This window comes from Antrostomus carolinensis, unplaced genomic scaffold (assembly GCF_000700745.2).
Source record: "Antrostomus carolinensis isolate BGI_N321 unplaced genomic scaffold, ASM70074v2 scaffold38072, whole genome shotgun sequence".
Classification (NCBI taxonomy): Eukaryota; Metazoa; Chordata; class Aves; order Caprimulgiformes; family Caprimulgidae; genus Antrostomus; species Antrostomus carolinensis.
Window position 1 is genome coordinate 3,132 of NW_010301011.1, and position 15,225 is coordinate 18,356.

General features: G+C 46.7%; 1 protein-coding gene across 1 annotated transcript in view; it reads left to right on the top strand.

Annotated features, from left to right (window-relative positions):
- Positions 1–15,225, top strand: part of TNIK (TRAF2 and NCK interacting kinase) — a gene marked incomplete at its 5' end in the record, with an annotated part of 39,899 nt that overhangs the window by 2,395 nt on the left and 22,279 nt on the right. The window contains 6 exons of the mRNA XM_029083837.1: positions 4,464–4,628; positions 6,478–6,717; positions 9,011–9,117; positions 11,806–11,969; positions 13,130–13,227; positions 13,958–13,981. Of these exons, the coding sequence (XP_028939670.1) occupies positions 4,464–4,628; positions 6,478–6,717; positions 9,011–9,117; positions 11,806–11,969; positions 13,130–13,227; positions 13,958–13,981 (798 nt within the window). The remainder of the gene's footprint in view (positions 1–4,463; positions 4,629–6,477; positions 6,718–9,010; positions 9,118–11,805; positions 11,970–13,129; positions 13,228–13,957; positions 13,982–15,225) is intronic.

The window sequence follows — 15,225 nt, forward strand, 5'->3', positions numbered from 1 at the left end:
GAGGGGTTCAGCTGTAACTGGGGACTTGTAGGCATGCCAGGAGCTCCTGATGCTCCTTCCTGGCACGTCCACAAATCTGCTGGGGGTCGGGGGTGAATGCAGAGGGTGGTTGTAGCAGGGTTCCTTGCTGAGCACAAATTCAGTTCCCCATAGTCAAACAGGGATCAGACAGCTTTTCCTCCCATGGTCAGAGCTCTATCTCTTGGGGTTGCTTTTCTTTCCTGGCCTTCAGGAAGGCAAGCCACATCGCTGGTTTTCTTTTTCTCTCCAGCAAAAGGAGGGAATTGTTGTAACAATTGTCAGATCTTGAATATTAATTATTGCCTGGCTGAATAATCTTGAAAAGCTGAAGACGAGCATTGTCTGCAGTGCGGTTCCAGGATCATGTACAAACTCTTTCTCCTTGAATCTCTTTGTGGTGGCTCCAGTAAGACTGGTGCCCACTCTTGCTAGTAATTTTTCTAAAGTTCTTTGTGTTTAGTTGTTTTAATTTTGTAATCCTAGTCCTGGCAGAAAGATCTTTTAATAACTCGCCTATTCTTCCTACTAAGCAGGATCACTGCTCCGCTGCCAAATGTCTGGCACCTTTTAGTCCTGGCAGAGATGTGATGCGCGTTCAACATGTAGCTGTCTCTTGGTCTTTCCTCTTGACAGCCCTCAGCTGCATCCACGATACCTGCAAGCATCAAATGCTCAAGAAATTCCATCAGCTGTCCATTGCTAAGCAAAGACCAATAATACAAACAGCTCTCAGCTTTTCTAAAGCATCACAGAGATAGACATGGGTGTCAAAAACTCTTTTCACCTCTCTGTGCTCCCTTGGGTATCTCCTTCGTTCTCTGATTGAGTCTTCAGAGTCTTTTGGTGGTGATGTGCCAGTTGTCTTATTTTCATGGAGTTGCAGCATCTTTTGCCAGCCCTTCCAGTGGAAGGAGAGGTTTGGTTAGTGGGTCTGCTGATGAGATGTTCCAGATGTGCTGAGCCACCTCTGACAGAAAAGGTTTCCACCTGGCTGGTGCCTCTGCAGCTTTGTGGCTCTCTGTCTGTCTGCAGAAGTGCTGAGAGTAGGTAGCAGGCAGGATAAAGGGAGTAAACTCTTGTCTTGCATTGCTGGCTTTAAATAAATCCTCTAGAACATTGCTAAAGTACATCTGCCACTGTCTTCAGAACTATAACAAAGATATATAAAAAGGAATCTTCTTCTTTATCTGGGGTGAAGGAGGAAAGTGCTGGATGTAGCTTTCCATCTCAAACACAAAGGCCCATTTCTTCTGTTCTGTGGGAGAGACATCTCTTATTGATGCCATCACTGGAAGCAGGGAGTTGAGAACTGTGCAATATGAATAAGGGTAGCAGAGTGTGGCCTCATACTACCCTCAATCATGGGGAAGATGAAGTTTCCTGTTGTTGGGGAACATCTCCAGCTTCCACCAAGTAGCTCTCCAAATTGTTTGTTCTTTACCTGTGTCAATCTGTCCGGTTTCTAATGAAACACTCAAAGCAGCGACTGTGGCATCTTTCTGCTCTCAGGAGCAGTAGTTTGATGTACTGCCTTGACACAATACCCTTGGGAACTTCCCAAAACTACTCCTCTTGCCTCCATCCCCTGGTTTATCTACTGCATAGTCCCAATTTTAGCACAGTTCAGCTACTTTGCTGCATATATTGAAGTCCCGTCCTTGCTGGCTATGCAGATGGACTTGTGGTGATACTTAATCAGCCTGCCATGGTTCTTGCTCTAGTTTAGTGATTTCCACACCCAACCCATGCAAGATAGTTTGAAAGAAGTATTGAATCTTCGTTTTCCTTTGGGAACAAGGGAAAGACAAATCTGGTGCTCAGCCTAGAATTTCTGGAAGCTCTGCAGAGCTTATTGGGATATGTCCTGAGGATTTTGCGTATCGCATACCATCCTTGTTTTTATGCTTTTTGCTCTCAAGTCTTCTTTCTCAGGAGCTTGATCACCATCGCTGAGTCTTGCTTGTGCCATGCCCATCTCTGCTTTTCATACCTCTCCTTTCTGCACTTATTTTCTTACCTCACTCATCTTCACATGGTGACTCCAAGACCCTGCAGACATGAGGTAAAGCATAAAGGTGAGGCTGTGGCTGCTCACATTGCAGTTGTGTCTCTGCATCCCCTTGTTAAGGGACTGACCTGTTGGTGAAGACAAAGCTCTGGGTTAGGAACCAGGCTGTACTGCATCTTTCATAGCTTCTCTGGAGCACAGTCAAAGATTTCTCTTTTTTATGATAAACAAAACAATCTGATCAAATAGTCCTACCAGCATGCATGGATGCACATCCACATCTGCTGTCCCTTCTACTCATCTTCTTGGAGTGGAGGGTTATCCACTGGAAGTTAAGTTGGAATACAGCTTGGATGCTGTCCCAGACCTGCCTTGTTTACCCAGACACACCTCTTCTTATCATCAAGGACTAGCTGGACCTTTTTGAACATCATGTTGGTGCCCTCTGATGATCCAGCTGGGGATGTGGCATTAGCACTGTTAGCAGTAGTGCTGTAGTTAGCAGCTCTCTGCGTTACTGACTCTTCTCTTACAGACCAGTGTTGGCTACACAAAGCCATGTCAGGTAGCCAGGTCTAACTTCTCCATGACAAAGAAGCTTGGTCAAGTGAAGGACGGGTTTGGGCAGGTATATGCCATACATGACCAGGCATAAAGGAGGGGACAGGTTTAATCGTACATTTTCCACGCAGTAGCTGGACCCTGCAGTGCTTTCTCACAGCTCAGAGCTTCCCAGGGGCTCGGAAGTCATGAGCTGTGCTGTTCTCTGCAGCAGCCAACAGGCACGTCAGCTCCTCCTTCAGTCCCTGTGGCATTTATCCTTCTCTCACTGAAGTGATGTATGAAAACATTAGCAACCTTCCACTGGGACCTCCACAGAAGCTGCCAAGGATGTTTCCTGTTTGAGGGGAATCTTGAGTTCAATTAGAGATGACTTGTGCCAGAGCAATGATGAGTTCCTGCAGAGTTTTGCTGCTTTTTCCCCATCTCTGTCTAATGGTGGAGTCAGTAAGGCTCCGTGAAGTACAGCTGGAGAGTCCCAAGAGCATCCTCTGCTGTGCTGGTGCAACAAAGTGCTAGCAAGGAGATGCTGGCAATGGGAAACCAAGTGTCTTTCTCCTTCCCAGTACTCAGACATCCCCGTTTCATCACTCCCCTGCCTTCTCCTCCACGCAAGCTTTGAAGTCCTCCATAATTAGCTGCCCATTACAGCTTGGCAGCGTGCCGGAGAGCGCTTGCAAACAGCCGGAGGACTCAGCAGCGGCTCCGGCTCTGCCTGCTGTCACTTGTGCCAAGGTCTGGCTGATAAGGAGATGGACTGGACTGTGACCCAGCGCTCATCCTGCTGCTTCCTTGTTCAGAGGGACTTCTCCTTCCTGCCCTGCTCTCCGTACCATCCTTGCGTCCGCTCCTGTGGGCATCGCTGAACCAAGCTCTGTGAGCTGGTGGGCAGGACCTGGGGAAGTTGTGACAACCTCTTAGGACACAGCAGTGGCCTGGGTGTTTCCTCAAGAACTAGAAAGGGAAGAGCCCATAACACAAATCTCTTGCCTAATTTTTACTCTGACTCCTGCTCAGTGTCTGAAAGAGGAAAAAATTCACTTTTATTAATAGAATGGCTCTTTTGTTCATGAGTATTTATTTCCTTAAAGAAGAGCTGTGCTTCTTTCCAAGCAAACACCTTTTAAAGTTTGCCTTTTAACATGACATTGTGCATGGTGGAATCAAGACATGCTGAGGGTATTTAACACGATATGTAAATGAAGATATACATCAGACCTTGAGATATCCAAAATTCTGTGTAGCTTATGCTGCATGAATATCAATGCACCCAGTGTAACGGCAGGAGCACCCAGAATGCACCTATGTCTGGGTGAGCTGCAACCACTGTGTTTTGGTCAAGGGGAACTGAAAGCAGTGGGCTTTGAGTTCGTTTCTCTATCAAGTAATAGAGGTTTTTCCCCTTCCATACATGACAAGCTGCCAGGTGCACTAAATCTAGATCAAAGCCAGGCATTTTCTGTTTATTCATGTTTATTCTTTTATTTGGATCAAACAAAAGCACTCGTCCTGGTGTTTATAGTAGTGAAAGAAGAGGGTCCCCCTTGCTTAAAGATACATTTGAGAAGAAGAAAGAGCTTCTCAGGAGTTGTCTTCTAGAAACACCTCTCTGAGGCATGTCGCCTTTTCTTTATATTTTCCATTTCATACTCAGAAATGAATTATGTGCATAAATATAAAATAGTCCTTTCAGCGTCTTTAAAATGCATTTATTTCACAATCTGCTGGGTAACTTGGATTCCATGATCGTACAATATACATGATACAGCTAAAGAGAAAAGAGCTCCCTGTACATATATATATGTATACCTTGGTTTTCAGTCAGAAATGGCTTTTTCTGGAGCGTTCACCCACTCTCCCCGTCTCGCCGCAGGTGGAGGAGCGCTCCCGGCTCAATCGCCAGAGCTCACCGGCCATGCCCCATAAGGTGGCCAACAGGATTTCTGACCCCAACCTGCCTCCTCGCTCGGAGTCTTTCAGCATTAGCAGTGTGCAGCAGGCCCGCACCCCACCCCTGCTCCGACCCGTGGACCCGCAGGTAATGGTGCTTCCCCCCCCAGCAGGCTCACCTCCTGGAGCCAGGATGCTGGGGGTGCTGATAAGGTAACACAAAAACCAGCGGATTTAAAGGGAAATAGTGTCTTGCTCCCTGGTTTCTCAGCCTTAAGTGTATTCATGAATAAGAGCAGCATCTACATTCATGAGTGAATTCCTCTTGTCACCTCCATGTGTTAGAAACATCACACTGGTTTATACCTTCCTTTGAAGCATCACGTACTGGTTACTGCCAGAAACAAACTGGAGGATCGAGAGGAACCGCTGGTCTGTTCCAGAGCAGCAGTTGCTCTGTTCCTCTTTGGATCTGGTTTATGTAAAGGACTAAAAAAAAAACCCACAGCTCCTGGTACAAAAGACCTGGGACGCTTTGATGCTGAGGATCATCCCAAAGAGGTTTTGCTTTCTTTGCCGCTTTAATTCAAGGTTTTGTTTTGGTTTTCCATTGAGTTGACATCAGTCACGAACACATCTGGAGAGGGCATAGATTACCATGACCATCTCAACATTCCTCCTCCCTGCCACAAGGTCTGTAAGCGCTGTGCCAGCGAAAGCTCCGCACTGAGTGTCGGTGCTGGCTCTGTCCAGTCCCTGGAAGTGCTCCCGCAGATCTGCAGACTCCAGTGGGGATTTCAGAGGGAAGTACAAAGCCTTTGCTCCATGTCCCTGTGGGCTTTCTATGGGAACACGTGCCAACGAACTGCCATCTGCCTGTGGTGCGCACCCCTGTACGGCAGCAGGACAGTGCCAGCTTTAAACAAAATACACACAGGAAAGACCTTAAACCTCCAGCTCTTTTTTTTCCCCCCACATACAGCTCTTTTTTTCCCCAGTATACATAGTCTGTATGTGTTGAGAAGTGGGTAAAACCCACTCTTTCTGATTGACCAAATACTTTTCAGTCACCTTTTTGATGACTGATATTGTCAGCAGCTACAGACTTTTGTTTGGCAATAAAATAGTAATGAAGAGGTGGTTTGATACCCAGAGACCCGTGTAGACGCGTGCGTGTGGACACATACACACGTGCTGCGTGTACACGGGTACGCAGACACGTGTGTAGACATGTCAAATGAAAGTTCCAACCTCACTGTATCACAGGAGTGCAGCTTCACAGGGTCCTGGGAAGAAGCTCTGATTTCACAAACTCTTTAACTTTGTGAATTTCTCAGATTTCCCAAAACAGATGTCCCTATTCCTTTCACTCGTAACTCAGATCTATGGGACTGATCTATAGGATAGGGGTTGCCTAGACCTATAGAAACCCATACCTCAAGATATTTTTTGAAGCCATCTATGCCTCAGTATTCCTGATGATTTTTTTAAAAAATAATTATTATTTATTATAGTTTCCTTCTTTTTCTTCATTTTTAACTATGAAAATCCATGCCAAACCTGATCAGCACAACCTCAGAGGTGCGGGCGTAGGCTGGCAGAGCCTGGGGCGGGCACGGTGCGTGCGGGAGCTGGCAGGAGGGAGCAGCCTGCCCTGCTCCTGGGGTGGTGGTACCCGCAGCACGGCATGGGGCTCTCTGTCCGAGCCCTGACACCTGCACACGCAGGACTGAAGCGTGGTATCGCCTGATTTTAAAAAGGCTGAGCTGTGGGAGCATAATTTTTAATAAGTCTTACGTTGAAGCAATATTAATCAGAAGTTCCTGAAACCAAGGCAGTGCTGATCTCAAAACGAGGGGGCTTTTTAGTGCATCCAAAGTGCTAATCAAATTTTTATTTTTTTTTTTTAAATCAAATTTTAAAATATTTTTTTTAATTTTTTTTTTTTTTTTTTTTCCCATTTTGTACTGATAGTTCTGTTTTGACTTGGTGCTTAGATTCCACATCTGGTCACTGTGAAATCCCAAGGAAGCTCCTTGTCTGGGTCTCAGTCACTGCATGAACAGCCTGCAAAGGGACTGGCTGGGTTTCAGGAGGCTCTGACGGTGACCTCTCACCGCACTGAGATGCCAAGGCAGAACTCGGACCCCACCTCAGAAAACCCTCCTCTGCCCCCTCGCATTGAAAAGTTTGACCGAAGTTCTTGGTTACGGCAGGAGGAAGACATTCCACCAAAGGTAACACTATCGCTCCTCACTTTCAGCACGTCAAAGAGGCAATCCCAGAGCTAAATCCCCTCTCAGCACCTCCAGCAGAACAGAGTGGGCAGGACTGAGCCCATCCCCGTGGCTCTGTGGCCGGTACCGACCTGCCCTGGGGGCTGCATTTCCTGAGGCAGGTTTTGGACAAGGTACTGGGAGCTGCTCTCGGGTGCACACGCAATGCTGCAAAATAGCTTTATCCTCCAGCAAAGAAAGTTCTGGAGTCCACACAGAGGCCAAAATAAATTAATATCTCCTTCCCCTAGGATTAAAAAAAAAACAACCTTCTGTTTAAATTGAATTATAGGAACATAAAATTTGTCATCCTCAATAAGACAGGTCCTTTTTAGTCCGGTACCGTGCCTCCAGTTGCAATCAATATTTGATGGAAGACTTGTAAGGGCTCCAGCAGCTTTATCCATTCATTGATAATTTGGCAGCATCTGGCAGTACCTCTTTAATTAAGAATCCTCTGGACCAGTATTTCAGTCGCGTTGTTTCTACGCCCTCAGTTTGGAAGAATTATACCTTGGCTGTTAAAGTTCCCCTTAGAGTGAATCAGTGCTCAGCCTGGGAGGATTTTTACAGAGAAAAAATGATGACAAATGGATTAGTGAGAGCGAGGCAGTGTTTGTCCCTGATGGAGAGGCAGTTATTCCGTGTGGTAACAAAGTAAGTGACTTGCCTTTTTTTTAAGAGCAAAATACCAGGTAAGCCTCCTGGTGCAAGGGATCTGTCACATGTGTTAATAATGTTCCTATTTCTGCCAACACCGAGCAAGAGGAGACATCAGTGCTCACCTCAGAGGAAGAGCAAACCGACAGCTCCTGGAGCTGCTCGTGTGCTTTGCTGCCTGGTTTTAACCTCATTTTGAAAATCCCCCTTGCAGTTTAACATTGGCTTTTGCCTTGAGTCCTTTGAGAAGCACTTCTCTTAACTGCAGCAATGTGGTGACACCACAGCATCTACTCCTTGAAAAAAAAAGCTGTTTTCCAGCCCTATGGAATATTTTCCCACTTGGCTGAGGGAATGTGAGCTCTGGAAGAGGTCCCCACCAGATCTCAGGCTGTCGTGTCAGCAGTAGTACCCGTGAGGAGTCGTGACTTCACATTTTACTGCCCAAAGTGGGTTTGATGTGTTTGTAAGCGGGAACGAAAGGACTGACCCATGAGGCAGGGCTGGCTGTCTCTGTGGTCCGAGGGCTTGTTTCTGCCAGTGCTTACGGCTGGATGCTTCAGAGGAAGGTATGAAACTCCCCAGGCCCCACCTGCACAGTACCCTACCTGGAGGGGAGATGGATTTTTAATGAGACAAGCTGTAGCTGGCGATGCCGCAGAATATAAAGCTCGCTCTCTCTTGAAATCTTTTTATCTCACCTAAAATAACTGCGTGTTTATTCTAAAAAAAAAAAAAAAAGCCTAATCCTTAAAAAAAAAAGCCTAATCCTTATATTTTTTTTGCTAATCCTACTGAGCCTTTGGCCTCTCTATTACCTCGTGCAAGGTGTTGCACGGTGAGTATCGTTGTGCCTCTCCACATCCCCCTGTGCTGCTGGGGGATGAAACCACTGCTCCCACGGGACGGGCTCTGGCCAAGGCAGGGCTGTGGGGTTACCTCCAGCCGTAGCCCATGGTTGGCTTTGAGTTTCTGCTGGTGGCATTGGTGGTGAGCTGTCCTGCCAGCAGTAGGGTTTTGGCAGTGGCATCCGAAGCTCAGTGGAGGTTGTAGGGTTTAATGCGGGCGTTAGGTGGACCAGTCTGGCTCTTTCCACTGTCAACCCTCTTGTTTGTCTACCAGCCAGCACCTTCTCTCTGCTGGCATGTGTTATATCTGAACTAGAGATGCTAAAAACTCCACCGTGGCTGCTGAAATGTACTTCAGTCTGACTTTTACCTGAAAAATTACTTTTCTGGGTTTTGTTGGATTTAAATGATATCTATATATGTGTTTGTGTGTGTGCATACATTCATTTTGAAATAGTAAATACCTTGTTTGATGGTAGCCAGGCTGTTCTGTGTGCTGCTCAGGGCTCCTCTGCCAGGAGCATCCCTGATTGCACCTTTTGCAGCTTGTTTCTGTCTCACACTCAGGCGATTCCTTTGAAAAGCCAAGAGCTTTATGTTTTATAATTGCTATAAATATTGTGTATCTCTCAGTGAGAAATTAACTGTAAATCAAGTCTTACGGCAGTGCTGCAAGGTGATCTCTCAGATGTGCCTGATGTGGTGGGGCAGATTGGGTGACGGTGAACATCTCTGTTCTTTTTCAGGTGCCTCAACGAACCACTTCCATATCCCCTGCTCTGGCCAGGAAGAACTCCCCGGGCAACGGCAGCGCCCTGGGGCCCCGGCTGGGCTCCCAGCCCATTCGGGCAAGGTACGGACACCGAGGGGGACAGGCAGGGGGGATCCCAGCGTGCCACTGCCTCTGTTCCTCCTGGCATTGCCCAGCTGGGGAGCTCCAACATGGGCTGGGGTCTTGCCCTGCTTTTGCTGACTGGTAACAACACGAGATGTGCTTCTGGTGCAGCTGGGATGAATTTTTTCATTTACTAGCATTTTGTACCGACACCAAAGGCTGCGGGTGCTTGGATCGCTGGAGTTTTTGCTCCCTGGGCTGAATATGATCCTGGGCATTGCAGGGTTTGGAGGTGGATGCTGCTCTGGGGTCAAACAGGAATTTGGGCAATCCGTTCAGTGGAATTAGGTTCTGGTTCTCCCAGTACATATAAGGGGATCCAGCGGGGAGATCCCAGTGATACCCACCACACATTCCCAATGCATCAGAGCAGCTTTTCACAGATAATGACCAAGGAATGTGCTGGAGGACAGACACTATTACAGCTTGGAGAAATCTTCCTTAGATATAGATCAAGGATTAAATTCCTTTCAGCTTCCTAGGACTAGGGTCTTTAGCTTAGCCAGACCAGCTCTCCGGCACGGTGGTGTGCAGGGAATGCTGGTAGCACCCCAAGGAAGGATGCTGCACCACAGCAGCAGTCCCATCTCTGCCATGTCAGAGCTATCCCTGGGCATGTTGAAAACAATCAGGGAAGTTGACATGCTCTGCTCAGGACTGGGTGGAAAAAAAACCATGGCTTAGTGATGCAAGAGCTTGTCTCTTGTTTGTGGAGCATTGTGGGCAGATCTCTAGACCTCAGACAGGCAAATCCCAGGGTATATACGTGTTCCACGTAACCTTAACATGAGGGAGCTCTTTGGTTTCTTCTTCCTGCCTTGTCCTTTCAGGGTGAGATCAAGGGATGTTGTTAGCCCTGTGCTGTCACCAGTTTCAGCATACACCTTTCTTTCCAGCTCAGTGCCCCAGCCGTGCATCAGCAAACCCATGTACAGCGGGCAGCAGCTTACAGTAGCTGGCAGGTGTTAGCAGAGGAGAAGGGATCTTTTTTTGCTGGTTTTTGTTTTTATTAGACAAAAGCCATTCATGTCATGGTTGGTTCCTCTTTATTGCTCAAGGCTGAAGCGTTTTGAATTCTTGAAAATGTTGTTCTTTTAATTAGCTATTGCTTGAAGGACAATTGAAAATGCAGAGGAGTATTGGACTGCATGGTCCTAGTAAGTGATAGTATTGAAAGTAAAAAGGATAATGAGAGTCTATGGGATTCAAGTTCAAGGTTGCCCAGTGTTTCTTTCAGCTTCCTGGACTCAGTCCTGGTCAGTACAACTAAATATGCTAGTATTATTTTATTCAAATACATTTCATTAATTAATTTAGCTAAGGACATGTCAGCTGTACAGCATGAGCTGGAGGCCTTGTCTGATGAAAAGAGGAAATTATTAGGATGCTACCACGTCCATTAAACTAAGTATTCAGTGAAATGCTTTCACATTTCATTTCTCTCACAATAATATAGCATTTCCCTAGTTTTCCTTTTTAACCCCCTCTCCTGTTGTTTCTTGATTCCTCCCATGCTTAAATGTAAATATTATTAAAATCTGCTTTCTTTTATTCATTACTCATTGTAACAAATGAGGGGATATTTCCTGGCACACAGAAAGTTACTCTCTTGCTCTCATCATTTTAATACCCACCTGTGTCAAGGCAAGATAACAGTAAGCAGTGATTTTATGTAATATCCATGCTAAGCAGAGTCCAAACGATTCTGCCAGTGACCCCATTACAGCCATGGGCCTTTGCACAATTTGCACCATTGTGGCCATTCTCCAAGGGACACGATGTGCACACGCGGCACACCTTGCACTTCACGTGCACCCCCTCCACTTTCAAGTGCATTATGTCATGTGGCAGTATTACCACAGCATTTTTGTGTATGCAAGGTCCTAGTTGGACTCGATGGAGAAAGCTTTCTGCACATCTTTATTGGGATCACCTAACAGGAATAGAGTGTAAAACCAAATGGCATAAGTCTGCATTGAACGTGTCTTCTGATGTCATTTCAGTGCCAAAGAAGAATTAATTTCCTAAAAGCATCTGATACTCTGACAGATATTAGTCACTCTTTGTGTATCAAGGGCGCTTTTTATTCTAGAGTTATGTATGGTCACAAGGGTGAAAGAAATCAAGGAAGAAAAGTGGATATCTTTTACAAGTTTAAACTGAAGCCATGAAAATGGGGAAGTGTGATTAAGTGGCAAAAGTGCTCTGCAGCCCTATTGCAAACTCGAGATCCTTTCTTCACTGAAAAATGTCTTTCTCTGTCTAACAGCAATTTGCAAATTCCTGCTTTTATGATGAATATTGGTGATTAATTCTGATAACTCCAGCATTGCACGTCTGCAGGCTGAAGGGGAATTCTGAGCAAAGAATTTGGCATAATAAGAATAAAGCACTGCTCTAACCAGTTTTTCATCATGGTTGTGGTCCACCTCCATGAAGATGTTGAGTGCCTAGTTCAGCTCCCATGGATTTCAGTGGGGCTTGCAGACTCAACAGCTTCAGAAGAGAAGACCTCAACCCTGTGTTCCCCAGCAGAGGAGGTGTCCCCTCACCTTCCAACCGTCCCTGTGAGGGTGGGAGGGATCTGAAGCCCCGGAGGTCCATGCAGCACCGTCTGATGGGACCCCTCTGTTTGTACTCCTGCAGCAACCCGGACCTAAGGAGGACAGAGCCCATCGTGGAGAGCCCACTGCAGAGGACCAGCAGCGGCAGCTCCTCCAGCTCCAGCACTCCCAGCTCCCAGCCCAGCTCCCAGGGCGGGTCCCAGCCTGGCTCCCAGGCTGGCTCCAGCGAGCGCAACAGAGTCAGAGGTGAGGTTCTGGAAAACATCCCCTAGTGCTGGGCACACTTTGCAAGGCTTGTTTGATGAGTAGGAAGGGCGAGAGGTCTGCGATCACATGGATGTCTTTTAAAAAAATGTAAGAAGGAATGGATTCCTCATTTCTGATGTATTTCTGTGACCAGCTGGCCTCCTTGCAAACAGAGCTGCAGACACTCCCGTTTTCCTGGATGCTGATGTGGGATGCCCATGGCACCATGTGCTGCTCCTGCATTTGGCATCGCAGTGCCAGGTAGCTTGTACGAAAGGAGATGGAGGTTATGCTTTAGGGAAGACAAAAAAAATACCATTGTGCTTCCTATTTTCATCAACCCAAGCTCACTTTTTCTGTCATAGTTTATTCATGAGTGTTTCACCTTTAGTGAGTATATAATATTTTTTGGGGGAGCTTCATCTTTATGCAAAGCCTGAGATGGGAGCAGAGGAGTGAATTAGCCTGTAAGAAGCTTTCTCTAAAATGCTTTCTCCAGGAAGCTGTGCTGACACTGAGTTTATGTTCCTGGCCAAATTGTTTCCTCTCATCTTAGAGCTACTCTTAAAGAGACTCCATTCCCCCATTTAATCGGAGTAGGAATTGCTAAAGCACACACAACCCATAGATCTGCATTTCTGGCACAGCCCTGCAGTATAAATCCCCAGGGCTGGAGCGCATTACAACAAATGCTGCTTTGAATTTTTTATGGCTTGGCCGTAAGATGACGTGTCTGTTGTTGAAATCATCACTCCTTTAGGTAGTCAATAAAAGGAGTTTATCACCAATTGTCCTTTTTGGTTTGGTTTTGTTTTTACTAATGAGGAATCCTGTGACAAATAACGTCCTAACAATGTCAGATGCTGCAGAGCTTTTCATTTATCACATGCCCCGCTCTTTTGCAAAGTGAATTTGTTTCTTTGGTAGAAAAAAGGACAGTCACGCTGCGAGAGGGCTGAGAGTGGAGGCTGGGCTGGACTGTGGTTTCTGGTGCTGTATTGATGGAGACTTGTTGCAGAGATGAGCAGGAGAGGCTTTTTGAGGCAACAGAAGCAAAATGATGATGAAGCCCCTACGCCCACCCATCCCAAGTGGCAGGATGCAGCGACAGCTTTCAGCAGCACTTTAATTCCCACTCTCTCCATTTGCCTTTCACCCAGGGAACACCAAACCCGAAGGGTCCCCTGTGCTCTCCCATGAGCCCACCAAGGTAAAGCAGGAAGACAACAGGGACGTGACGCGACCAAGCCGACCCGCTGTGAGTCTTAAATTATTTCCCATGGGAATGTTGCCAGCCAGCTTGGCCGTGTTTCCCTTCAGTGCAGTAGCACAACCATGGGGACCCCAAAAAAGAGGCTAGTACCGTTGTTCTTCCAGCCGAGAGACTGGAAAGTGGTGGTGCAGCGAGAGCCTGTGGGAGATCCGAACGCTTAAGAGAGTGCATGAGTTCTTATCAGGAGCCCAAGTCTAGGGGAAAGCACTTAAGCCTGTGTTTTCACATGCAGCAGATGCTTAAGGGCTTTGCTAGCTTGGGCGCGGTGGTTGCTGATGGCACATTGTTGTGTTCCGTGCTGCATGTCCCCCCGCAGCAGCCCGGCGGAGGGATGCTCTGCTTGGGAAGGCTGGGCCACCAGCCCCCGACAGCCTTCACAGCTTAAAACCAACCCTGGTGGTAGTGGTCTCTCTACACTCCTGGTCTATTTATTATTGGGAGCAAAATCTCATCCGAAGTGTATCCTCCTGGTTTAATGCTGTTGACATTTCATGTTTGAAAACTGCAGAGTTGGCCTAATAATGAATTTCTACTGCTTCTCTTTTTTAATGTGTATTAATGTTTTGTTGATGATGTGTTGTTTTTTTTTTTCTCTACACTCCACAGCGTTGAGCTAACAATTCTAATTTTATTTCTAACCTGCTTGCCCTTCCTCTGGCTTTTTCCTGTCCTGATCTGTTTCCTCTGATGCTGATTATTCTTCCTTTACCCACAGAGCTATAAGAAAGCTATAGATGAGGTTAGTGATATCTTTTCTCAGCGGGTCATGCCTATGCAAGGTTGACTAGTTAGAGCTTAATATTGAACCGGGTTTTTTTTTGGTGCTGACGTTGAAAAAAGGTGGCGATGCAATCTTGGGTCAGATGGGAGACCAAATGATTGCGTTTCGGCGTCGGGAGAGCCTGCCCGCGGGGAGGGGAGCTGCTCAGACATGGGCTGCCTGAAACCCGCTGGCCAGACCACTTGCATGGAGGCCGTGGCGAGAAGCAGCCCAGCGTTCATGTGCGGAGCCAACGGTGCTGCCGGTGTTGGGTGTATTGGAAAGAGAAAGAGCGAGAGTGGAGGTTTCTTGTGCCGGTGGAGGTGGTCCGGGCAGCCTGGACTCACCACATTCTGCTCACAGCTACAGCCCCTCGGCCGCCTGCTGAGTTCAGTGGGGCCATCGAAGACTGCCTGAAATGCTCTTCAGGTCTTAATTATAACAAAGATACTTGGCAAATAAAGGAAATCAGAGCAGTGGGATACAGTGGGTAACTGATTCTCATGGACCATAGGATGATTGGAAGGGATCTTTCAAGCCCATCTAGTCCAACCCCCCTGCAGTGAGCAGGGACATCTCCAACCAGACCAGGTTATTCAGAGCCCCATCCAACCTGACCTTGAATGTTTCCAGGGATGGGGCTTCTACCACCTCTCTGGGCAACCTGTCCCAGTGTCTCACCACCCTCATTGTAAAAAATTTCCTTCACTGGACCATCAGCTGTAAAGCCAGAGTCAGCAGATCCATCTTGGATGTTGATGGGCAATGCTAGTCTTCATCCATCCTCTTAAAAAAGAGTCCTGAATTACACCTTTTTCACTATATGGTAATATTTTAAATGTGTGTGGCGATGGTCAGTGTTTAAATATTCATGAAAAAAGACCCAACATTCCTGATTTAACATTTAAGTTGCCTCACACATGCAGTGCTGTGCACGCACTGCTGGTATCTATAACTGCAGTTACTGGAAATGAAACTGATACTGTGGGGCTGTAATGGAAAGCACTGGTATCAGCAGCCTCTCCTGCAGCCTCTTTCCTCTAATAATAGAAGATATGAAAGAAGGAAGATGTGCTGGTTAGTTAGCTTGTTCTCTTAGATAAAACATGAGCAATGTGTTTTGTTTAATGAGGTGCTTTGTTAAGAAAAAAGCACATAAATCAGTGTCTAAATAGAGGCAGCACGTGTGCTAAATTCAAGTTCAATGAGCTATGTGATTTCAG